Source organism: Chlorocebus sabaeus, chromosome 26 (genome assembly GCF_047675955.1).
Source record: "Chlorocebus sabaeus isolate Y175 chromosome 26, mChlSab1.0.hap1, whole genome shotgun sequence".
Classification (NCBI taxonomy): domain Eukaryota; kingdom Metazoa; phylum Chordata; class Mammalia; order Primates; family Cercopithecidae; genus Chlorocebus; species Chlorocebus sabaeus.
Window position 1 is genome coordinate 18,697,331 of NC_132929.1, and position 27,425 is coordinate 18,724,755.

Below are 27,425 nucleotides of genomic sequence, written 5' to 3' on the forward strand. Positions count from 1 at the left end.
GCACCTATAGTCCCTGCTACCAGCTACTTGGGAGGCTGAGGTGGGAGAATCCCCCAGCTACTTAGGAGGATGCGGCAGGAGGACCTCTGAGTCATGGCTGTAGTGAGCTGTGATCATGCCACTCCACTCCAGCTTGGGTGACAGAGCAAGACCCTGTCTAAAAGAAAGAAAAAAAAAGAATGAGGAAGTTCTATATACCAACATGGAAAGATCGTCTAGATACACTGTCAAGTGAAAAAAAGAAAGGTATAGAATGTATATCATGCTACCTTTTTAACCAAAAGGTAAAAATAAGAATGTTCATTTGTATTTATTGTATGTGAATAAAGAAATTCTGGAAGAATATATTAAGAAACTAATAACAGTACAGCTACCTAAAGGTGAATGTAGGGAGCAGGGGGAAGAATCAGAGATAGTATAGGAAATGAGTAGATTTGGAATAGGCAGAGATGAAATGGAGATTTATTTCACTGTTTACTTTTTAATTTCTTTTCAAGTCAGGTTTAATTTACTTTACTTTGAATTACTGAGGTATCATTTACTTACAATAAAATTCATACTTTATGTATACACAGTTCTATGAGTTTTGACTGATATAAAGTCACATAACCACCACCACAACTAAGATATCAAATATTTCCATCACTCCAATAAGTTTCCTTAAGGCCCCTTTGAGTCAATCCCTCCCACCCCTAGTCTCTGACAACCAATGATTTCTGTCCCTTGTCAGCACTTGGTATTGTCTGGTTTTTGTTTTAACCATTCTAATTGGTAGGCAGTGGTATCTTGCCAGGCTTTTAATTTGCATTTCCCTAATAACTAATGATATTGACCATCTCTTAATATGCTTATTTGCCATTTGTATCTCTTCTTTGATAAAATGTCTATTCAAATATTTAGCCCACTTATACTGTGTTGCTTTCTTTTTATTGAGTTGTATGAGTTGTTCATAGATCCTGGATATAAAACCTTTATCAGATGTGTGTTCTGCAAATATTTTTCTCCATCTGTGACCTGTCTTTTCATTTGCTCGACAGTGTCTTTCAAAGAGCATAAGTGTTTAATTTTGATACATTTTTAGTTCTTTAACTTTTGCATCACATGAATATGTTACCTATTTGAAATTTATATTTAAAAATATTTTGAAAGAAAAAGAAAGTAAAAAGTGAAAGTATTTAACAATCTATGAGCATATTTTATTTGATACCTAGATATTCAAATGAAAACAAAAAAGAAAAAATAAATCGGGCCTTGAAGAGCTGATGGAATTACAACAGAAAAAATGAGATGCATTTTAAGTCAAAAAAACATGGTTAACAATGCAAAGAGGGAGGAAAGTACTGTTGGTGTTAAGAGAAACAAATCTGGTACGACTGTAGCTGACCGTGAGAGAAAAAAAACAGGAAAATAGGTTGAAGTCAGATTAAAGGAGGACTTAAATGTCAAATTAAGGTCTTCTTTAATTTGGTTTATAACGTGTAGGTAACTGGAATTCATAAAATATTTTTAGGCTGGGCGCGGTGGCTCACGCCTGTAATCCCAGCACTTTGGGAGGCCGAGACGGGTGGATCAGAAGGTCAGGAGAGCAAGACCATCCTGGCTCACACTGTGAAACTCCGTCTCTACTAAAAATACAAAAAATTAGCCGGGCGCGGTGGCGGGTGCCTGTAGTCCCAGCTGCACGGGAGGCTGAGGCAGGAGAATGGCGTGAACCCGGGGGGCGGAGCTTGCAGTGAGTGGAGATCGTGCCGCTGCACTCCAGCCTGGGCGACAGAGCGAGACTCCGATGGAAAGTAACGATTGACAAAATGCTCTGCATGTATGTTCACTCTGGTGGAAGTATAACAGACTGAAAGGAGAAGACAGAGAGATGAGTGAGGAAACTATTTTAACAATTAAAACAAGAAACAACAAAATTAGTACAAGGGCAGAAGCAGTGTGAATGTAAAGGAGAGAATGTATGTTAGAGACAGGATGAACTCCCAGGAGAATAAACCAAGAAAGAAGGGAATGACTCTAGCCTATTGCTAACAAAAGGGAAAGGATCAGGAGAAAAAAATGCAAGAACTATGTAATAGAACTCCCAATGGAATTAAGAAACTATCTCAAATTCAGCTGAAATTCTGAAATACTAACACAGAAAAAAGACTTTAAAAATTGTTCTTACATAAGTTACTACAATCTTAGGCACTGGAAGTTTCAGGTGAATGGTTAGGACGGGAGCAACAGGAGAAAACATGTCACTCCAAGAGCTTAGACACAAAGGGCCAGTGCGAGATGCCAGCTGAAGGGCTGAAACTGGGGAATGCCTTAAAAGCAGGACACATACACAAAATGAACAGGCAGATTCAAATCATTAGGTAAACAGAAGTTCAACTCTGAAATTATGAATCAAAGTGTTGCAGATATATATAGTTTAGGACTTCTTTGCCCTTCACAACCCTACTTAATGTAACTAATACATCTTAAAGGTGATAAAGAGTAGAGGCTGTCAAAACCAACTTCATAAAACAACACACTGGTATAACAGATACACTCCATCATTCCCTTTGCAATGCCTTCTGACTGATGGTCCTACACCACAAGATTGGTAAATAAATATACATCTTTGTTTTGAGGAAGTTCCTTCGTGGTGATAGAATAGCTTTGTATCTGGATTATGGTGTTGATGTCTTAGTCCATTTGTGCTGCTACAAAATAAGCTTGCCCAACATGTGGCCCAGGATGGCTTTGAACACAACCCAACACAAATTCATAAACTTTCCTAAAACATTATTGGGATTTCTTTTTTTAGCTCATCACTTATTGTTAGTATATTTCATGTGTGGCCCAGGACAATTCTTCCATTGTGGCCCAGGGAAGCCAAAAGATTGGACATCGTTGCTATAAAGGAATACATGAGGCTGAAAATTTATAAAGAAAAGAGGTCTGTTTGGTTCACAGTTCTGCATGCTGGTTGTACAAGAAACATGGCACCAGTATCTGCTTCTGGTGAGGGCTTCAGGCTGCTTCCACTCATGGTGGAAGGCAAAGCAGAGGAGGCATGTGCAGAGGTCACATGGTGAGAAAGGAAGCAAGAAGGTGGGGGAAGGTGCCAGGCTCTTTTTAACAACCAGCTCTCATAAGAACTAACAGTGAGAACTCATGACCCTCCACTCCCAGGAGAGAGGAGTGATCTATTCATGAGTGATCCATCCCACAACCCAAACACTGCCCCTTAGGCCTCACTTCTAGCATTGGGAATCAAATTTAAACATCAGATTTGGATGGGACATTCAAATTACGGCAGTTGGTTATATGAATCTATACATGTGATAAAATTTCATGTACCACCACCCCCACCAAAACGTGCATGTTGAACCTGGTAAAATCTAAGTCTGTACTTGAGTTAATAATATTATACGAACATCAATTTCCCAGTTTTTACAATGTACTATGATTATGTAAGGTATTATCACTGGAGAAAGCTGGATGAAGGTACATGGTAACTGTATTATTTTTGTAACTTCTTATGAGTCTTAACTATTTGAAAACAAAAAGACAAAACAAAGAAAAATATAAAAAATGCTTAAAGTACTATGTCGTGATTCTTCATCCTTAATGAATCTTCAATTAACAGACCAACTACTATTACATATTGATCAGCCAACAGAGTATTTACTGTGATAACAAAACAGTATTTGTTATGATAAGAACTCATAGACACAAAGGGAAAGACGAACATTGGGGCCTACTTCAGGGTGGCGGGTGGGAGGAAGGAAAGGAGCAGAAAAAATAACTAGGCTTAGTACCCGGGTGATAAAATAATCTATATAACAAACCCCCATGGCACGAGTTTACCTATATAACAAACTTGTACATGTGCCCCCAAACCCAAAATAGAAATGAAAAATAATAATAAAAAAGGACAACAATATACATCAAATCAGGGGGAAAAGCAAATAATAATAATAATAAAATAATAAAAAAGCAGAGGGGGCCAGGTGCAGTGGCTCACACCTGTAATTTTAGAACTTTGGGAAGCTGAGGCAAGAAGATCACCTGAGCCCAGGAGTTTGAGGCTACAATGAGTTTTGATTGCACCACTGCACTCCCGCCTGTGCAACAGAGCAAGATCCTGTCTCTTTAAATAATAATAATAAATTTAAAAAGCAAAGGGAAAGGAATATGAGAGGGAAAAGGGAGAGAGGGACTGGATTAAAAACATTAAAAGTCGATTGGGTTAAATTCATGACAGACATGAAGGCCTGTCATGGCAGCTATCTGCATCTGCTCCCTAACTCCAAAACAAGTACCCTCAAGATCTGCAGAAGAGAGAAGAAAGAAAACAAAGAAACAAGTTAACACAAAATATAGAATGGAGACTATGTCAAGGGCTGCACTGGCTAATGTGATAGCCACTTAAAATTAAATGAATTTAAAATTCAGTTCCTGGACCAGGTGTGGTGGCTCATGCCTGTAATCCCAGTACTTTAGGAGGCCGAAGAGGGCGGATCCCTTGAGGTCAGGAGTTCGAGACCAGCCTGGCCAACATGGTGAAATCTCGTCTCTACTAAAAATGCAAAAAGAAATTAGCTGGGTGTGGTGGCGGGCGCCTGTAGTCCCAGCTACTCGGGAGGCTGAGGCAAGAGAATCGCTTGAACCTAGGAGGTAGAGGTAGCAGCGAGTTGAGATAGCGCCACTGCACTCTGGCATGGGCGACACAGCGAGACTCCATTTCAAAAAAATAAAAATAAAAATAAAATAAAATAAAATATAAAATTAAATTAAATTAAATTAAATTCAGTTCCTCACTTGCTCTGGCTACAATCCAACTGCTCTATAGCCACATGTAGCTAGTAGCTACCATATAAGACAGTACAGATACAGAACATTGCAATCATCATAGTAAGCTCCATTTGTCAGTGCTGCTTGAGGAAGAAAAAGGGATATGATCAGGAAAGGACCCACAGCATGCTTCTAAGATGGTAATACGCCATTTCTTAACCTAGATGGAGGCCAGTAATGTTTCGTTATTCTTAATTTTTAATGTTTTTTACACTCTTCTGGAATATATAGCAAGACAAAATAAACAAAATCAAAATACAGATTTCTGCAGATAACATGATGGTATACTTAGACAATCCAAACAACTGATTCAAGTTTCCTAGCAATAAATAAATAATTGTACATATGAAACAAATCTACAATGGGAACTTTTGATTTTACATTAGTAGAACAATATGAGAAAATTATTTCAAACACAATCCAAAAAAGTATGACATTAACTTTTTTATTTATTTTTATTTTATGTTTATTATTAATTTCATCAAACCAAAACTTTAAAGAAGCAGAGAGATCCCAAAACAGACAGGAGCTGAGACCAAATAAGACTTGCGAATCCCATACTGAGACCAAATAAGTCCATTTACAATATTAACAGAGTGACATCAATGCTGTACAGTTTTATTGCTAAATTAAGTTTGGCCTAAAACTGCCTCTGTACATGTTTTATGGCTGGTCTAGAGGTAATGATGGTAACCTAACTTGAGTATAAATAGACTGTAAACTACTCTTGTAACAAACAGCCAAGTCTCAGCCAACCACAGCAGCCAACTGTTCAAAGCAGATTCAAATAAAGCAAATGCCCAGCTGTAAGCAATCCAGCTGTTTCTGTACCTCACTTACATTTTCTGTACCCATTTTACTTTTTATGTTCATACATGTTATCTGACCATGTGGCAGCCCCAGAGTCATTCTGAACCTATTCCTATTCTGGGGGGCTACATGATTCATGAATCATTCTTTGCTCAACTAAACTCTGTTAAATTTAATTTGCCTAATGTTTTCTTTTTAACAAACCTAAAAGCCCTATCAAAAATAGAGGTTGTGGTAAAGGGAACTAGGAGGAAATTCACTGAAGATACAGCTTAAAGAATAGCTGGACAGGAGAGAACTAGGGGGAAAAGATAGCTGAAGGACCTGACATCAGAACAATGATCAAACATTGACTTCAGAAACTATTCCATTTTAGAAGCCACAGTTTGATTAGCTGGTCAAGGTATTTATGCCCCCAAGATATTGTTATAAACAATAAAGTAACTGGCCTGCAATCAGTGAAGTTCAACAGCTGGATGTGGCCAAGGAAAGAGCAGAAGTGAGCCTTACTGGTGCCATTACCGTCACAGCGTGATTGTGGTCATACCCAAAGACGCACCTCCCTGAAGAGCAGCACAGTCTTAATACTGTGTGTATGGTTTGCAGGGAGGGAGGGAGAACGGAATAGATTTCACTGAAATGATCCTGTCAGCCACTAAACAAAAAATAACAACAAGCCCTAGAAGGGGGAAACTAGTACCCAGAGTTGCAGTAATATATTACCTAAAAGGCCCAGTTTCCAACAAAAAATCATGAGGCATGCAAAGAAACAGGAAAGTATGACTTATACATAGGGGGAAAAAAGCAGGTAACAGAAACTGCCTGTGAGAGTGACCAGATATTGGATTTAACAGAAAAAGATTTTAAAGTAGCCATTATAGATATGTTTTCAGAAATAAAGGATAGCTTGATTAAACAGGTAAAAGAAAATGCGATGACAATGTTGCATCAAATAGAGAATATCAATGAAGAGAACTAAGTGGAAATTTGGGAGTTGAAAAGTACAGTAACTGAAATAGAATTATAGTATGTAGAAAGGGTATCATACTGCACAAATGACCCCTCATCTCAAAGGGTCAACATGTGTTCTTACTAGAAGACCACTCGAAATCTCCCTCTAATGTACATTTTTTAAAGCCACAAATTTGAATAATACAATTTATTGTCATTCTATAATCATTAAATGTATATGCCACTTCTTAGATAACATCCATTAGGAAAAATAATTAGCATTTTTAAAAAAGTGTGACACTATAAATACCAGGGTAATTATCAAATATTCGATAATAATATGAAAAATCTTACTGGTCTGACGTCACCACACGAATTGGTAAACTGTCGAGCCAAGCCAAAATCAAGCATGTAACATTTCCTACATGTACTAGGAAAGCGGCCCATAGCGAAGTTCGACTAGAAAAATAAAGAAGGAAAATATATACATTCTTATAATACTTAGTCCTTACATTTTAAGTCTTCTTCTATTTAAGCTCTATATAACACACATGTTCCAAATATACTATTCTAGTCAATGATGTTTAGTAGGTATTAAAATATGATTTAGTTTTGGGTTCTATTAATGCCTAATATCAGGTAAACTTTCAGCAAAAAAGGATGTAAATGACTAAGGTTACACACAAGACAATATTAATTAGACTTGAAACTCTAAGTTCTTGAAATTCTAGTCTAAGTGAATGCTTAAATGACAACCCAACCCCCTACTTTTTAAAATAGGAGAAATCAGAGATGGACCAAAAAAAAAACAAAAAACCATAGAAATTTAAAAGAATTTCCTCTAAACGGCCAGGTGCGGTGGCTCACACCTGTAATCCCAGCACTTTGGGAGGCCAAGGCAGGTGGATCACGAAGTCAGGAGTTTGAGACCAGCCTGACCAACGTGGTGAAATCCCATTTCTACTTTAAAAAAAAAAAATTAACCTCGTGTGGTAGCATGCGCCTGTTATTCCAGCTACGCAGGAAGCTGAGGCAGAAGAATTGCTTGAATCCGGGAGGCGGAGGTTGCAGTGAGCCGAGATTGCGCCACGGCACTCTAGCCTGGGCGACAGAGTTAGACTCTGTCACAAAAAAAATTAAAAAAAAAAAAAAAAGAATTTCCTATAAACATCATAAAACTGAATTTCACTAAGTCTAAAATTAAAATACAATTTATAGAAACATTTCAAAACGGACTTAAGGAAAATACACTTTGTATTCTTCCCCTAATGAAAATCAGTGTAATATTAAGTGACCACAAATGCAAAGATGAGTATGTAAGTAAGAGGACTTGTGAAGGTAAAGGCCAAATTGTTACCAGAATTATTAGGGTTTTTTTTTGTTTTTTTTTTTAAATATTGTTCTACTTATGGGCTTTCTGATAAAAACAGAAACTATTCCAATCACCATGGTTCTCAAATAATGATGCATAGAAATAGACTGACTCTACTATGTTAAATTTAGTTAGCATTTTCATGTAAACTAATTTTAGAAGTCATGTAACAACAGACGGTTATACTTTTCAACTGTACCAACATATGATACCTTTATAGTAAATATGGTATATCAGAAATGGGTCATTTCACCTAATGAACAATCAAATACCAAAAAGGACAAAAAAACCTATTTCACATTTATGGAAATGACAATTTCTAAGAAAAACAGATTAGTAAATAAAAACCCCACTATATTTCCACAGTATCACTCAGGAAAAAAATGAAGTCTTTCACAACTGATGATTTCCTATAATTTTTGACTTAACAAATAGTTCAAGAACACAATATCAACACCAAAAGCAATATATATAGTTTTTTAACCAATATATCTATAAAAGAAACCAGGGAATAATGCCAATTTAGGCATAAAGCTAAGTAAATGGCAATGTTAGCACACATAATAATAGTCAAACATAAACCTTTTTTAAGAGACAGGGTCTCACTATGCTGCCCAGGCTGGAGTGCAGTGGCTATCCACAGGAGCAATCATAGCTCACTGCAGTCTCCGACTCCTGCACTCAAGGAATCCTCCTGCTTCAGCCTCCTGAGTAGCTGGCACTATGGGCATGTGCCACCGCCCCAGTCTCAGTTTTTATTTTCATTGTATGAGAAAAGCTCCTGAAAATAAGTTGTAGTTGTAATTATTACTTAAAAAATTAAGAGGTAAGTTATATTTTTGCTTCCAGGTCTCTATCGAAATGAAAATATTACCTTGTATTTTACCACAACAAATACATAAAGCTACATTTGTAATTTATTGTGTCCCAGGATAACATTAAGAGTATCAAACTCATTCTGTGCTTTGGATAGAAAAGGTCCCTACCGGTTTGATGTCTCGATGCAAGAACCCCACAGAATGAATGCTTTCAATAGACTCCAAAATCTGTCTACCCAGCCGGAGAGTAGTACTAATGGTGAATGTGCCTCGGGACTGGCTACGGCGAAGATCTGCCAGATTCCGACCCTGTGGAAATTAAACAAACACTTTCAAATACAGTACTAAAACTATATTAGAAGTGAAAACTGGGAAACCACTCACTTACCACTGAAAAATATGTTTTCAGTAAAATAGCAAGAATTTTTTTTCTTTTTCTTTTTTTTTTTTTGAGATGGAATTTCACTCTGGTTGCCCAGGCTGGAGTGCAATGGCACGATCTTGGCTCACTGCAACCGCTACCTCCTGGGTTCAAGCAATTCTCCTGCCTCAGCCTCCTGAGTAGCTGGGGTTGCAGGTGCGCGCCAGCATGCCCAGCAAATTTTTCTGTTTTTAGTAGAGACAGGGTTTCACCATGTTGGTCAGGCTGGTCTCCAACTCCTCACCTCAGGTGATCCACCCACCTCAGCCTCCCAAAGTGCTGGGATTACAGGCAAGAACCACCGTACCTGGCCAAGAGCAAGAATTTTACCCAAATTGTGATCCTCTCACTCAACAGATCTCTTAATCATATGAATGTTTCAGACAAGTTTTAGAATAATGAGATTTTTAGCATATCATGTTTCTGATTCATCATGCTTCCCTTTATCTCTGATGTCATAACAAAAAAGTCTTGATTATTTAAAATATAAGTAATCAAGTATATAATAATTTATATTATTTACATTTGTATTTATTTACTTAAAATATGTGATCAGGCCGGGAATGGTGGCTCATGCCTGTAATCCTAGCAGTTTGGGAGGCTGAGGCAAGCAGATCACGAGGTCGGGAGAGTGAGACTATCCTGGCTAACACGGTGAAACCCTGTCTCTACTAAAAATGCAAAAATTTAGCCAGGTGTGGTGGTACGTGCCTGTAGTCCCAGCAACACAGGAGGCTGAGGCAGAAGAATCGCTTGAACCAAGGAGGCAGAGGTTGCAGTGAACCGAGATCACACCACTGCACTCCAGCCTGGGCGAAACAGCGAGACTCCATCTCAAAAAAAAAAAAAAAATATATATATATACACACACACACACACACACACACACATACACAAGATCAAGTATATATAATGCATATACATACAAAGAGCACGAATTCCTCATTACTGCCTAACATATATTCTCATACAAGTTACTTAACTTTCTTCAATCAGTTTCCTCATAAAAACAAGCTAATAAAACCTACCTCACAGAGCTCTGTGAGGATTAAACAAGATCTATGTAAAGTTTTTCGTGCATGTGTTTTGTTTTTTAAATAGAAATGGGGTCTTGCTATGTTGACCAGACTGGTCTCAAACTCCTTGCCTCCCATCTCAGCCTCCTGACATGATGGGATTACAGGTGTGAACCACCGTGCCTGGCCCCATATAAAGTTTTTAGAATACTGTGTGGTACACAATAGGTACTCAACATAGGCTAACTATTGTTATTATGACCAAACATTATATGACAAACATTCAATTTACTTGTAGAAGTATATAAAAGCAATGAATACATCCAGCATCTGCCATTCATGATTGCACTGAAGCCTCACAGTACCCTAAATAGAAGTTGTTCCTGTGCCTGTTTTACAGATAAGGAAACTAAGGTTCTAAGAGGTTAAATAATGTTAACCTGTTAATGTAAAGCTGTTTTCCAAATCTAACTCTGTCTGACTCCAAAGTGCTCTTCTTTTACAGTCCTCTTTCACAGAGCTTTTCTACAGACTTTTTCATGATGCTGCTCCACCAAGGTTCCTTGTTGCTTAGGTAACAAACCAGTAATCTGAAAAGGAGAGCAGGACCACGGCCCTGCAGCACTACCTCCCAAAGAAAAGACTGGCTCTCCTGTCGCAAGGGGATTTAAATATATATGCCACTAATATTATCACTTCATCTAAAGATAATTGATTCACTTTTGAAAAGTAATAAATTCTTAGATTATCATTCAAAATAAAATATGAAGTACTCCTCAAGTAACAGTTTAAAAGTTACAGTAAAGTCAGGATCCTTTCATACTTCGTATCTTCTTTTTTAAATGCAGCTTTCTCATAATGTAAATTAATTGGGATTTACCTTAGTTATTATTTTTAATGGAAATTTGTTGTTTCCCGCACCTGTAGCAAACGTAAAATAAGTGACAAACTACAGTAGCGAACTGTATAACCATGTGAGAGTACCTAATAACTTTTATTAGAATTCCAATAGTTTTTTCTTCAAAAATCAAAATTTTGATTGCCGAAAATATACCTAATATTGAAACTTTATTTGTAAACAGCTTTCACCATAAAAACTTTCAAAAGGAAATCAATTAAATTTTATTTATGACATTAGTAACACTTTTGAAAAATTTAAATATTTTAAAATACAAGCCTAATGTATCAACTCACAAAATCTGAGAGGTAAACACAAAACTGATAAAAGTATGGGGTAAAGTGTTATTAACATGGTAAAAACATGCAGGTACCCACTAAATTATACTTTAAAGTAAATACTACTAATGAATTATTATTTGTTACAAAGAAAAATTGAAAACAATCTATACAATAGTCCATGGTTATCCATGGTTGTACTTTATCCATGGTTTTACTTTACTGTTTTCCCACAGTCAACCATGGTCCAAAAATATTAAATGGAATATGCCAGAAATAAACAGTTAATAAGTTTTACATTACAGGCCATTCTCATATGTGATGAAATCTCATACCATCCTGCTCCATCAGGCCCAGGACGTGAATCATCCCTTTAGTCCAGCGTGTCCACATGTTGTTACCTGCCCACTAATCACTTAGTGGCCCAATCAGTTACCCAGATGTGCAGGGTTCAGTATGATCTGTGGTTTTAGGCATCCACTTGGGGCCTTAGAAAGTATCTCCTCAGATAAGGGGGTACTATCATAAGTACATTAATAAATGAATAGTTACATAAATAATGGTATAGTCATCTTACTGACTGATATGCAGTCATTCAAAAAATGAAGAATCAAGAACTTATGAACACAAAGAAGAAAACATCAGACACTGGGGTCTACTGGAGGGGGGAGGGTAAAGGAGGGAGAGAGGCAGAAAAGATAACTATTGGGTACTGAGCTTAATACCTGGGTAACGTAATATTACATACAAAAAAATCTCATGACACACGTTTATCTATGTAACAAACCTTCACATGTACCCCTAAAATTAAATAAAAAATTTTTAAATAAAATAAAATGTCACAAGCCACCATATTTTGTAAAAAAAGAAAAAAGGAAGAGGACTATATATGTGGAATGAATTAAAGAAGCAAGTTCATTTCTCTATAAATGTATAAGATCTTAATAAAAATGCAAGTGAATTTCTACACTGAAGATATGAAACACACTCAAAAGAAGAGAAAATAATATAATGAACCTTCATGTATCTACTGGTCACCCAGAATTAACAATTATCAATTCATGCCCAGTCTTGTTTCATCTATTATTCACCTCCTCATCCATATCCTCTCCCCTTCCACCCACATGTACTGAATTATTTTCATGTAAACTCTAACCATATAATTTCATCTCTATACATTAAAAAGTGTAGGCCAAGTGTGGTAGCTCACATCTATAATCCCAACACTTTGGGAAGCCAAGGCAGGAAGATCACTTGAGCCCAGGAGTCCAAGACCAGCCTGGGCAACATACTGAGACCTCATCACTACAAAATATTACAAAATTAGGGCCAGACACGGTGGCTCACGTCTGTAGTCCCAGCACTTTAAGAAGCCAAGGCAGGCAGATCACAAGATTCAGAGATCGAGACCATCCTGGTCAACATGGTGAAACCCCATGTTTAGTCTCTACTAAAAATACAAAAATTAGCTGGGTGTGGTGGCATGTGCTTGTAATCCCAGCTACTCGGGAGGCTGAGGCAGGAGAATCGCTTGAACCTGGGAGGAGGAGGTTGCAGTGAGCCGAGATCGTGCCATTGCACTCCAGCCTGGGCGACAGAAAGAGACTCGGTCTCATAAAAGCAAAACAAAGCAAACAAAAAAATAATTAACTGGGTATGGTGGCACATACTTGTAGTCCCAGCTACTCAGAAAGGTGTGGTGAGAGGATCACTCCACCCCAGGAGGTAGAGGCCGAAGCGAGCTGTGATTACTCCACTGTGCTCCAGCCAGGGCAAGACCCCATCTCAAAAAAAAAAAAAAAAAAAAAAAAACCAAAAGGGTGTAGAAAAGGAAAGAGATACAAATATAAGTAGAAGTTATTAGCAATTACATCATTGTAAATTTGAATTAGAAACATCAATATGAACCATGGCATACTTTCTCATTTTTTAAAATGCATTTCTTAAATCCATCCACTTGAAAAGAATGAAAAATAACGACCAATCCACTTTCAACAGACACCCACATCATCTAGATTCTGGTCTCTAAACATCATTTCCCATTAAAAGGAGCCAAGGCTTAATGGAGAAATGGCTGATTCCAGATCTGGAGTATGAAATATACAGAATGAGCCTGGTACATAGTATCGTGCCAAAAAATAAGGATGCTATCAAAGACTGCTGCAGCCTAGTCCTAACAAAAGGAATCCAGATCCAACATGAAAGAAGTCCCTGTAGCAAAAGATGAGACAATTTGAATATTTAAAAAAACTGTAGGCCAGGTGCAGTGGCTCATGCCTGTAATCCTAGCACTTTGGGGGTTTGGGATTAACCTGGCCAACATGGGGAAACCCCATCTCTACTAAAAATTTAAAAATTAGCTGGGTATGGTGGCGTGTGCCTATAATCCCAGCTACTTGGGAGGTTGAGGCAGGAGAATCTCTGGAACCCAGGAGGTAGGGGTTGCAGGGAGCCAAGATCGCGCCACTGCACTCCAGACTGGGCGACAGAGTGAGACTTCATCTCAAAAAACTAAATAAAACTGCAATAATTGAAAGACATCAAATATGTTAAATCCATGAATTTATGGATTTATTATATAGTTATATATGATATGTTTATATTGGGGAACCAATTCATTATCCTAAAAACTCATAAAATAATCAAGTAGTAGTCCTGTCTTTCCTATATAAAATATACTTGAGGATAAAACCATTAGGAAAAAACCATTGGTAACTTTAAAATGGATGGATTAGACTGACAAGGCCTGAACCCATTGACTAAACCTCACTAAAAGAGAGACAACCAGACACCACCTCCTGATGTGATTCAAGAGGAAGCATACAACCCACCTCTGAAGTATCTTTGCAAAGTAAATCTGGAATCTTATATAATCATCAATTTATAGAAAATACAGGGGACAGATATACATATTAAAGACAACCACAGGGAAACAACCAGCAAAATCCAGAATATGGTAACGTGCGCATGTCACATTCCTCCATTTTTATCAACATCAATAAACACAATGAAAAGAAAATTGCAAGAAAATAAAAGACAGAGGGAGAACTAATAGATTGAAAGAGGCTTAAGAGATAGGCAATGTGTGAACCCTATTTGGAACCCAATTCAAATAAACCAAATGAAAAAAAAATTGTTTTTATCAAAGAGATGGACAATCAAGGAAATCTGAAGATTGGTTTGATATTTGTGCTATTATTAAGGAATTATTATTGGGTATTTTGGTTACTTTAAGAGAAAAAAAGAGTTCTGGTCTTCTAGGAATGTATATATAGATAAAATATGCCTTGGATTTGCTATAATTTCGGGAGGGATAGGAGAAAGAGAAAATACTTGAAACAAGATTAGCCATATACTGATAGTTGTGGGTAATGAGTAGATGGGTATAAATTATACTATTCTCTCTACTTTGTGTATGTTTAATTTTTCCCATAATAAAGTTTTTAAAAGGTTGTAGGTGTTAGGCAATCTAGATCTACAGTTGTACTGGTTACAGAACTCGAAAAAATGTTTTGCACCTCCATAGTTGATGTACTTATCACAATATATCACTCTTAGGCTATACTAAAGATGCTCATATAAAGCTTCAATGGTGACAAAATATTAGGTGAGACCTGGCCAAGGTCCTGCAAGGGGAATTGAGAAAAAAATGTGTACAACTGCTTGAGCTCTGTAAGATTTTAAAAACCATTTTAACGTCAAATAGTTAGAATTTCTACAACAGAGATAGGGTTGTTCCTTAAAAAGTTTTAAGGCAGATATTATGTAATTGAATCAGCAGGAGGAAAAGAACAAGTTTATCTTAAGAATAATGAATTTATGGTTTTTAGAATAAATTAGGACTCTCTGTGGGAAGCTGAATACATGGAGGAGACCCAGTAGTGATCTTCCATATGTCAAATAAGAGAAAATATGCTCTAGCGGTTATACCAGCTTTAGCCTAATCCCAAATCAAGTCAACCACAAACTGTACAGATGGGAGTTTAAATGGGTTAACTTTTTTGTTACAGGAAAAAAATATAGCATGCAATTCAAATGGAAAAGTTCTTAGACAAATCCATAGGAACTTGTCAAAGGCCACAAAGGTCATCATTGTCTAATATACACCAGTCTCTTGGGTTTCCCAGTACCAGGAGCCTCCCCATTTACAGAAAGTCAGATTTAGGTAAGCATAAGAATTAAAATGAGTATATGCTAAGACTGAGAAAGACTCTGCAGACTAAAGAAAAAAACTTGCTTTCTATAATTCTCCAGTCAGTAGTAACTTGAAACAAAACAGTTTTCTCTTATTACTGCCTAAAGAATACTGGGTTCAGGCTTCCACCAAGCTTTAATACCCATCAAGTAGGCTAGTACCAGACAAATCACAAACCTCCTTGAGACTCAGCTTCTCCATATGCAAAAGAGGGATAAAACTTGTTCTCTCCTCCCCATGGGGGTATAATGAGGATCAAATAAGATGATAAATCCAGATGAAAACTAAAAAATATCACACAAAAAGTTATATTATTACTAGCCAAAATGAGAGAAAGCAGGATCCAAATTAATGATCTGAAAAGGTTCAGAGGCTGGGCGCAGTGGCTCACGCCTATAATCCCAGGGCTTTGGGAGACTGAGGTGGGCAGATCACCTTAGGTCAGGAGTTCAAGACCAGCCTGGCCAACATGGTGAAACCTTGTCTCTACTAAAACTACAAAAATTACACAGGCGTGGTGGCGCGCACCTGCAGTCCGAGCTACACCGGAGGCTGAGTTCAAGACCAGCCTGGCCAACATGGTGAAATCCTGTCTCTACTAAAAATACAAAAAATTACACAGGCGTGGTGGTGTGCACCTGTAGTCTGAGCTACACTGGAGGTTGAGACAGGAGAATCACTTGAACCCAGAAGGTGAAGGTTGCAGTGAGCTGAGATCATGCCACTGTACTCCAGCTTGGATGACAAAGCAAGTCAACGTCACCAAAAAAAAAAAAAAGAAAAGGCCAGGCGTGGTGGCTCACGCCTATAATCCCAGCACTTTGGGAGGCTGAGGTGGGTGGATCACTTGAGATCAGGAGTTCGAGACCAGCCTGGGCAAAATGGTGAAATCCAGTCTCTAATAAATATAAAAATTAGCCAGGTGTGGTGCCGTGTGCCTGTAATCCCAACTACTTGAGAGGCTGAGGCACAATAATCACTTGAATCCGGGAGGAGGAGGGTGCAGTGAGCCGAGATCGCGCCACTGCACACCTGCCTGGCAACAGTGAGACTCTGTCTCAAAAAAAAAAAACGTTCAGGGATAGCTGCTTAAATAAATAAAACCAGGCTGGCTCAAGAGTTAGTGAATCACATGACTCAAAAAGACCTTAAGGTTATATCTACAGAGGTTAATATCTTTAAATGAAATCTGAAGGATGGCTGAGGGAAACAAGAAAAGCCTCTTGATGAGAAGAGGAAGCATTTAGGCCAGGATCTATGTCTCTAGAATCACTGTTATTTAGATAACTTGAAAGAAAATAAAGAAACCAGCTGGGCGCGGTGGCTCACACATGTAATCCCAGCACTTTGGGAGGCTGAGGTGGGCGGATCACCTGAGGTTAGGAGTTAAATACCAGCCTGGCCAGCACGGTGAAACCCTGTCTCTACTAAAAATACAAAAAATAGCCGGGCATGGTGGCAGCCACCTGTAATCCCAGCTATTCCGGAAGCCAAGGCAGGAGAATCACTTGAACCCGGGACGCAGAGGTTGCAGTGAGCCGAGATTGGGCCACTGCACTCAGCCTGGGTGACAGAGCGAGACTGTGTCTCAAAAAAAAAAAAAAAGAAAAAAAAGAAAAGAAAGAAGTAAAATGCCCAAAACGATGTTTGCTTAAGATGAAAAGAAATACTGAGAATTCTAGATCTAGGCAGCAAGATCAAGATGAACCACGGTTTTTAAACTTTGAGGGTGACTACAGTTCAGGGGGTGTGTGTGTGTGTGTGTGTGTGTGTGTGTGTGTGTTTTCAGGGGCAGAGGTAGTGTCAGAGAAAATAGAAAGGTTTCCCTCTTGTCCCCATTGTAGTCATTATTCCAATATTCCTATTCTAAATTTCTTTCCTCTGGACCTAACTCCTCTACCATCTAAAGAACAGGGAACAGGCCAGGAGCAGTGGCTCACGCCTGTAATCCCAACACTGTGGGAAGCCGAGGCGGGCAGATCACCTGAGGTCAGGAGTTTGAGATCAGTGTGGCCAATGTGATGAAACCCCATCTCTCCTAAAAATACAAAAATTAGCCGAGCTTGGTGGAGCACGGCTGTAATCCCAGCTACTTGGGAGGCTGAGGCAGAAGAATCGCTTGAACCTGGGAGGGGGAGGTTTCAGTGAGCCAAGATTATACTACTACACTCCAGCCTGGGTGACAGATCAAGACTCCATCTCAAAAGAAAAAAAAAAATATATATATACACACACACACACACACACACACACACACACATATATGGAACAGAGTTATGTTACTGACGGAAAAAAAAAAAGAAAAAGGAATGGCATTTCTCCTCTATCTCAACTACTGTTTAAAGTTTCAAGTACTCAAGATTGGTACTTGCTATGGTTTTTCTTTTCTTTTTCAATATTTATTTCAGGTTCAGGGGTACATGTGCAGGTTTGATGCATGGGCAAATTGTGTGTTGCTGGGGTTTGGTGTGAAAACGATTTTGTCACACAGGTAGTGAGCATAGTATCCAATAGCTAGTTTTTTGACCCTCATCCTCCTTCTTTGCTCCACCCTCAAAGTAGGCCCTGGTGTCTATTGTTCCCCTCTTTGTGTCCACGTGTACTCAATGCTTAGCTCCCACTTATAAGAACATGCAGTATTCGGTTTTCTATTCCTGCATTAATTTGCTTAGGATAATGGCCTCCAGCTGCATCCATGTTGCTGCAAAGAACATGATTTCATTCATTTTTATGGCTGTGTAGTATTCCATGGTATACACGTACCACATTCTCTTTATCCAGTTCACCACTGATATGCATGTAAGGTTAATTCCACTTGTTTGCTATTGTGAATAGTGTTGCGATGAACACGTAAGTGCATGTGTCTTTTTGGTAGAATGATTTTATTCCTTTGGGTATATACCCCGTAATGGGGTTGCTAGATTGAATGGTAGTTCTGTTTTAAGTCCTCTGAGAAATCACTAGACAGCTTTCCACAGTAGCTGAACTAATTCGTATTCCCACCAGCAGTGTGTAAGTGTTTCCTTTTCACTGCAATATCACCAGCATCTGTTATTTTCTGACTTTTTAATAATAGTCATTCTGACTGGTGTGAGCTGGTATCTTACTGTGGTTTTGATTTGCATTTCTCTAAAAATTAGTGATGTTGAACATTCTTTCATATTTTTTTTGCCATATAGATGCCTTATTTTGAGACATATTTTGGTGTGGAAGTGGGGTAGTTATCTTGGAAGTAGGTTCCTGACAAAAAGGATGAGCTAGGACCCCTTCTTCACCTTCCTTGCCCATGTGCATACTTACTTGCACTTCCAACTTCTACTATGGAATGATGCAGCAAGAAGGCCCCTGCAAGATGTGGGTCCCTAGATCTAGGATTTTCCAACCTCCAGAATGGTAAGAAATAAATCTCTGTTCTTTATGCATTACTCAGTCTTGGGTATTCTGCAGCAGCACAAAACAGACTAAGACAATACTTTAGAATACAAATGGAAAACTGGAATCCCTAAGGTAATGAACAGTAGAAGGGGCAAGATTCACATTATATCCCCTCATCTACCCAGGGATTGAAAACTGCAAAGATGACAATCTGTAAAGATACAGGTCAACTCAAATAGTGGACAAAGACAATTATTTCATTTTTGGAAAATGTGTATCGTCTGTTTAAATAAAGTTCCATATGCACAGTATAAAACATTCTCACATGGTACTAAGAATATTGTTACTTTTTAATTCATATTTACTGTAATTGTATACTTTGATCAAAATGGAAGGATTTTAAGACACGTTTTCAAGGTAACCTACCTGCAACTGCATGACCACATAGTTGAATCGATCATTCCTCCCACAGCCAATAAATCTACAAACATGGTCTTTCCCTGGATAAAAAAAGAAAGAAAACAGTGGAAAAGAATATACTATGGTTTCTCTTAAAACATTAATAATTTGCTTTTCTGTACAGCATTTTATGATTGAATATAAAATACATCGTGAGAATCTTAAGGATAGAAAACTTATATTATTCAAATTTTCTACCTACCTCCTCTCCTCCCAGGCACTGTACTATTCCTTCATGTGGTCAAATAAATGATTATTTGAATGAATAAATAAGCAAATTAATATATCAATGAGGAAACAAATGTATGATTATTTAGGGAGAAAAAGATTAAGTGGTCAATTCAGATCAACCTGCCCAGATACGATACATATGAAGCCACAGAAGAACAATAAAAAAGAACTATGTTAGAAATAGAAACCCTGAATTTTAGGTATGTTATGGTACTCACTGCTATGACTTCTGCAAGACCCACAATCTTTGGGGGCCTCACTGATGCGGATTCGCCCAGTGATTTTCAACCTGAGTTCCATCTGAGAAACCCAGAACAGTGCTGGCTGGGGCACAGAGGGGAACAGGGGTATAGCAGAAATCTGATTAAAGAAAAGCATGCAAAGACCACCCAAAAGAATTGAGCCACATGTATAGGTTAGTGTTTTTCAACCCTGGCTACTAATGAAAACCATCTGGAACACTTTTTGACACCACTGACCCGAAGGCAGTGGAAAACTTTTTAAAGATTCCTAAGTTCTATATTGATTCAGAATCTGTGAAGAAAGATACAGAATATGAGCTTTTCAAAAGTTCGTTGTTATTTTTTGTGTTTTTGAGACAGGGTCTCACTTTGTTGCCCAGGCTGAAGTGCAGTGGCATGATCTTGGCTCACTGCAACCTCTGCCTCCTGGAAGGCTCAACTGATCCTCCCACCTCAGCCTCCCGAATAGCTGGGACTAGAGGTGTGTGCCACCACAACTGCCTGATTTTTGTATTTTTTGTAGAGATGGGGTTTTACCATGTTGCCCAGGCTGGTCTCAAACTCCAGGGCTCAAGCGATCTGCCCGCCTCGGCCTCCCAAAGTGCTGAGACTACAGGCATAAGCCACTGCACCCAGCCTCAAAAGTTCTTTAAATGATCCTAAACCAGGTAGGACATGGAGAGATATTTGAAAACTACTGCGGGGTAATGAGAAGTATCAAAAAGATTTTAAGATAAAGAATAACATACTAAAACACTGTGGCGGCAATGAGGAGGGTAGACTACAAAGGGGTCAATTCTAGTGGAGAAGGTCACTCTGGGGGATAGTTACAATATCCAGGAGAAAGAATAAGGGGATTAGAGACAGATAAAATAAGATAAATCTGACCAATATTAAAGATGTAGTTTTTTACTAGAATTGGCAAAATTAAATGAAAAGTTGTACCAAAATAAGAGAATACAGTAGGTTGTATAGATTTTAAGTGATATTAAAATGTTGAATTTTAGGACAATCAAGTGAATTCAGTGGACATTGTAAATTCAGGACTGGTGCTGAGATCAAAAGGCAGACATTAAAATGTTGAATTTTAGGACAATCAAGTGAATTCAGTAGACATTGTAAGTTCAGGCCTGATGCTGAGACCAAAAGGCAGAGCTCCAGACGTACACTGAGGAACCATTAATTCACAGACAATAGATGGAAGATTGACAAGTGAAAGAATATAAGAGGAAAAGAAACTTCAGCACATAATTTGGAAAATGCAACATTAATTATTATTATTATTTTTAAAACAGGGTCTCACTATCTTGCCCAGGCTAATCTCAAACTCTGGGCTCAAGCAATCCTCCCACCTCAGCCTCCCAAAATGCTGGGATTTCAGGTGTGAGCCACCATGCCCACCCTAGAAAATGCAATATTCAAAGCATGAGCAAAAATAAGAGTCCCTCAAGGAAACAGAGGAATAGCCTGAAAGATAGGAGGACACTGAGAGAGGGGTATCACAGAAACCAAGGGAGAACACTTCATGAGGGCAGAAGTGGACACTGACAAGTATATAGAAAGGCTGAGAAGTACTAATACAAACAGGAAGTCATTAGTGAGTCAAGGGGCAAAAGTCTGTTTATAATGGGTTAAAGAGTAAACAGAATATGAAATATGAGGACAGACAGTCTTTGAAGGAGCTTGCTTGAAAGTAAGGAAGAGTAACAGGCCAAAGCTTGAAGACGAAGATTTGGGAGACTGATGAAACACTCAAAGAAAATTTGCCTCCTAACTGGCTTAAAATATAAATACAATTAAGACTCAGCAAAGCCAGGTGCAATGACTTCGCCTATAATCCCAGTTACTTGGGAAGCTAAGGTGGGAGGATTGCACGAGGCCAGGAGTTTGAGACCAGCCTGGGCAACATAGCAAGACCCCTTCCCTTTAAAAAAAACAAACTCTTTTGCAACTGTGTTATCAATCAGTACAAGACTGCTCTCTCATTCTCTATGTTTTTGTTTAAAAAGGGGTTTATAAGCTAGCAAGAATGGGTGCAATGGAGAACACAATAATTCACAATGTACACAGTACATGTTGATCACTTAACACATATTTTACATATATTTGTAAAACAGTGCTATTACATTGTAGTAAGAATGAAAGGATCAAATGATGATCATTAGCAACTTACTCTTGTCCTCAGCTTCAAAGAAACAATAAAAAATAAGTTAAATAGTGTTTTCCTTGCATTACCCATTCCTTAAGACTCTACTTTTCTGTCATGTACAGGGACCATATCTATCTTGTTCTGGTACTAAAAACACTTTTGCAAAAACTGTAACAGTGAGAGACATCCAACATAGCTGATTCTATCTTGCTTCTAAACTCACAAGCTAACGGCCTTTGCTCATCCCTACACACAGACCAAGCTGACTATGGGAGGAATTTAGTTTGCAGTTTAACTTTAAAGGAAGGATGATAATGGCCCCTTCTCAAAACGAACCCACTCTTTCTTTGGGGACAGACACTGCTTTTATAAAACTAATTAAAGGCCAAAAACAGAATTATGGTAGGGGCCTGAATTCTGTTAAGGTTTAGGCATAGTTAAATAACAACTAGTCATTGTTTCCTAACTTACCTTTTTATAATTGCCCACTACTCAGGAGTCACTAGCTGGTGGTGATAAGATTTGTAACTTCTGGCTGGGTGCAGTGGCTCACACCTGCAATCCCAGCACTTTGGGAGGCTGAGGCAGGCAGATCATGAGTTCAGGAGTTTCAGACCAGGCTGGCCAATATGGTGAAACCCCATTTCTACTAAAAATACAAAAATTATCTGGGCATGGTAGCACGTGCCTGTAGTCCCAGCTACTCAAGAGGCTGAGGGGAGAAGAATCGCTTGAACCCAGGAAGAGGAGGCTGCAGTGAGCCAAGATCGCACCACTGCACTCCAGCCTGGACGACAGAGAGAGACTCAGTCTCAAAAAGAAAAAAGATTTGTAACTTCCCAATTGCCCCTACTGATAACATTGCTATTGTGAAACCTAAGACTGGTGTTTGAGATATTTTTCAGTGGACCAACTGACACCACCCAGGTGTCCCCGACCCAGGAAACGACTGAGCACATGAAGATAATTTCAATAACCCTGTGATTTCATCCCCAACTCAACCAATCAGCAGTGCCCATTCTCTAGCCCCCTCCCCACCAAACTACCCTTAAAAACCCTAGTTGTCAAATTATCAGGGAAGCAGATTTGAGAAATATCACACACCATCCTTACTGAGCCACACTGCAATTATTAAACTCTCTGCTGCAACACCAGTCTCAGTGTATTGGCTTTTTCTGTGCAGCAGGCAAAAAGAACCTGCTAGGCTGTAACAGTACCTGGCACAATACCCAGCAAAGAGTGATTTAAATGCTCAGTGAATATGTGTGTGGGCAGCAAGCCACCCAGGTGCTGAGGCAAGAGGCCGAGGGCACGAGCTGTTCCAGTATAATAACATATATAAAATAAGAATAGTTATGCTAGATATAGATCACAGATATGATTATATATGAATATCATTAATCATTAGTTTGTAGCAACTACTCTTTATTCCAATATTATAATAATCTTCGCTCTACAATCATAACCTAGGAAAAACCAGGTCATACAGAGGAGCTGAGGAGACATAGTGAGAAGTGACCATAAGATGAGCCTTCTGAGTATGAGCCTTCTGTCATGCCCGGGTAGGGCCACCAGAGGGCTCCTTGGTCTAGCGGTAACACCAACGTCTGGGAAGACGTCCGTTGCCAAGCGGACCGTGGTCTAGCGGTAGCGTCAGTGTCAAGGAAAAACACCCGCTACTTAGCAGACTGGGAAAGGGAGTCTCCCTTTTCCCGGAGTTTAGAGAAGACTCTACTCCTCCATCTCTTGTGGAGGGCGTGACATCAGTCAGGCCTGCCCGCAGTTATCTGGAGGCCTAACTGTCTCCCTGTGATGCTGTGCTTCAGTGGTCACACTCCTAGTCCACCTTCATGTTCCATCCTGTACACCTGGCTCTGCCTTCTAGATAGCAGTAGTAAATTAGTGAAAGTACTAAAAGTCTCTAATATGCAGAAATAATGGTGTAAGTTGTCTCTCTCCCTCTCTCTCCGCCTCGGCTGCCAGGCAGGGAAGGGCCCCCTGTCCAATGGACACGTGACCCACGTGACCTTACCGATCATTGGAAATGGCTCACGCTCCTTACCCTTGCCCCTTTGTCTTGTATCCAATAAATATCAGCGCAGCCTGGCATTCGGGGCCAGTACTGGTCTCCATGTCGTGGTAGTAGTGGTCCCCCGGGCCCAGCAGTCTTTTCTTTTATCTCTTTGTCTGGTGTCTTTATTCCTACAACCTCTCGTCTCCGCACACGGGGAGAAAAACCCACCGACCCTGTGGGGCTGGACCCTACATATGTGTAAATAAGTGAATAGAATAATGGCTAACAAAATATGCATAATATGGGCCAGGAGTGGTGGCTTATGCCTGTAATTCCAACACTTTGAAAGGCTGAAGTGGGAGGATTGCTTGAGTCCAGGAGTTACTAGCCTGGACAACATGGCAAGGCTCCGTCTCTACAAAAAATACAAAAATTAGTCAGGTGTGGGGGCACATGCCTGTAGTTTCAGCTACTTAGGAAGTTGCAGTGAAAGGCTCATTTAAGCCTGGGAGGACAAGGCTGCAGTGAGCTGTGATTATGCCACTGACTCCAGCCTCGGTGACAGAGTGAGACCCTGTCTCTAAATAAATAAATAAATAAATAAATAAATAAGCATAATATGCACACATAATATGCAAGCATTTTATGCCAGGTTCTATATCAAGCATGTTACATGTATTTAATCCTGCCAATAATGCAAGTATTATTATATTCTCCATTTTTCAAATATAGAAATAGAGGCTTAGGGAGGTTACTTTGTCCAAAATTACAACCAAAACATGAAGCAGTTTAATGCCAGAGCCTTTGCTCTTAACCATTATGCCCAGAAACGACAGAAACAGATTTTAAAATAAAGTAACACCTTGTCAATAAGTATTAAAACAGGGAAAGAAAGACTGTGACAGAACAGAAACAGGACAATCTACTATATGCCAAGTACTAAACTAGGCACTAGAAATACAAGATAAATTAAGATCCATGCCCTCAAAGAGTTCACAGCCAAGATATGTAAACAAAAAAAATGTAATGCAGTATGAGTTCTATAATATTATAGATAAACTGCTACGGATATAAAGAAGATTCAAAAATTTGGCTTATGAGGCTTCACATGAGCATTAAATCACTAGATTTTACACATTTATGAGAACAGTATTCTAAAAGAAGGTCACCCACAAAGTCATAAAGGATCTAAGTACATGTGATAGATAATTGAGTTGACAGGCTAGAGGACTTGATACAAGTTAAGGGAGGCTGAGGTGGGAAGTATGATCAGACAAGAAAAGTAAGCTAAAACCTTATATGCCACTGTGGTATACAGTAGTCCCTTGGTATCCATGGGGGACTGGTTCCAAGACCTCCCTTGGATACCAAAATCCACCAATACTCAAGTCTCTGATATAAAATGGGGTACCTGCCAGGCATGGTGGCTCACGCCTGTAATCCCAGCAATTTGGGAGGCCAAGGTGGGTGGATCACCTGAGGTCAGGAGTTAGAGACCAACCTGGCCAACCTTGTGAAACCCCATCTCTATTAAAAATAGAAAACTTAGCTGGGCAGGTGGTGGGCACCTATAATCCCAGCTACTCAGGAGGCTGAGGCAGGAGAATCACTTAAACCCGGGAAGCAGAGGTTGCAGTAGGCTGAGATCGCACCATTGCACTCCAGCCTGGGCAATGGAGCAATGCTGCATCTTGAAAATAAAATAAAATAAAATAAAATAAAATAAAATAAAATAAAATTAAATTAAATTAAAATAGGGTACTATTTTCCATGTAACCTATGCATATCCTCCCATATACAGTCAGGCTTTGCTTAACAACAGGGGTATGTTCTCAGAAATGCATCCTTAGGTGATTTAGTCACTGTGTGAACATCATAGGGTGTGCTCACAAAAACCTAGATGGAATAGCCTATTACATGCCTAGGCTATACAGTATAGCCTATTGCTCCTAGACTACAAACCTGTATGGCATGTTACTATACTGCATACCATAGACAGTTATAACACAACGCTAAGTATTTATGTACCTAAATGTGGAAAAGGTACACTAAAAACATAGCATTATAATCTTATGGGACCACTGTCTATCACTGAACAAAACGCTGTTGTGTGATGCATGACTGTATTTTAAATAATCTCTAGATTACCTATGATACCTAATACAATGTAAATGCCATGTAAATCGTTGCCATACTGATTGTTTAGGAAATAATAACAGGGGAAAAAAAAGTCTATACATCTTTAGTACAGATGCAATATTTTTTTCCTAATTTTTATTTATTTATTTATTTATTTAATTTATTTTTGAGACAGACTTTGCTCTGTCACCCAGGCTGGAGTGCAGTGGAGCGATCTCATCTCACTGCAACTCTGCCTCCAGGGTTCAAGCACTTCTCATACCTCAGCCTCCCAAGAAGCTGGGATTACAGGCGTGCACCACCATGCCCGGCTAATTTTTGTATTTTTAGTAGACACAGGCTGATAGCCAGGCTGATCTCGAACTCCTGACCTCAAACAATCCCCCCACCTCAGCCTCCCAAAGTGCTGAGATTACAGGTATGAGCCACCGTGCCCAGCCTTTTTCCTAATATTTTTCAATCTGTGGTTGGTTGCATCCACAGATGTGGAATGCATGGATGTGGAACCCACTGACAGGAACAGCCAACTATAATATGAAATACATTTAGTCTCTGTCCCTGATACTTGTCACCTGGTTTCTAAAACTTGTGGAATTTTCTGATAGAAATGTCTTTGTTATTTATGACTCTTTTGATAACACCTGAGTTTATGTTAATCCAGTAACTTGGGGGAAGCCCTATATAATCAGGACGGGGCCAGTCACCAGAAAGACGAAGTGCTTAGAAGAGAGGACTGAACTTTCAGCCTCACCCACCAACCTCCAGGAAAGGTGAGTGGGAGGGCTGAAGATTAAGTTCTATAAAGACTCTTGAACAATGAGATGTGTGAGCTTCTGGTTTGCTGAATAAATGGAAGTGCTGGGGGAGTGGCCTACCCAGAGAGGAGACAGAAGCTCCCCACTCCCCCACACCTCACCCTTATCCATCTCTTCATCCAGCTGTTCATCTGTATCCTTTGCAATATCCTTAATAAACCAGTAAACATGTTTCCCTGAGTTCTGTGAGCCATCCTAGCACGTTAACCAAACCCAAGGAGAGGGGAATCAAGGGAGCCCCAGTTGCAGCCAGTCACCTCAACCTCAGCTCACCACAGCCTCCACCTCCCGGGTTCAAGTATAGTTCCAGCCATTCTAGTGGTGTGCAGTGATATCTCACTGTGCATTCTCCTAATGTTTAGTTATGCTAAACATCTTTTCAGCAACTGATTTAACACTCTATATCTTCTTTGAA

General features: G+C 39.1%; 1 protein-coding gene across 7 annotated transcripts in view; it reads right to left on the minus strand.

Annotated features, from left to right (window-relative positions):
• TTBK2 (tau tubulin kinase 2) overlaps positions 1–27,425 on the minus strand; it is a 180,339-nt gene that overhangs the window by 76,983 nt on the left and 75,931 nt on the right. For 6 of the 7 annotated variants that reach the window (XM_008016878.3, XM_008016880.3, XM_008016879.3 and 3 more), the window contains 3 exons: positions 19,388–19,461; positions 8,947–9,087; positions 6,943–7,047 (listed from right to left, as the gene is read on the minus strand). In XM_008016878.3, coding sequence (XP_008015069.3) covers positions 6,943–7,047; positions 8,947–9,087; positions 19,388–19,461 — 320 coding nt within the window. Of the gene's footprint in view, positions 1–6,942; positions 7,048–8,946; positions 9,088–19,387; positions 19,462–22,513; positions 27,419–27,425 lie in introns of those variants that run through there. The other variant, XM_038009890.2, reaches the window with a different exon arrangement.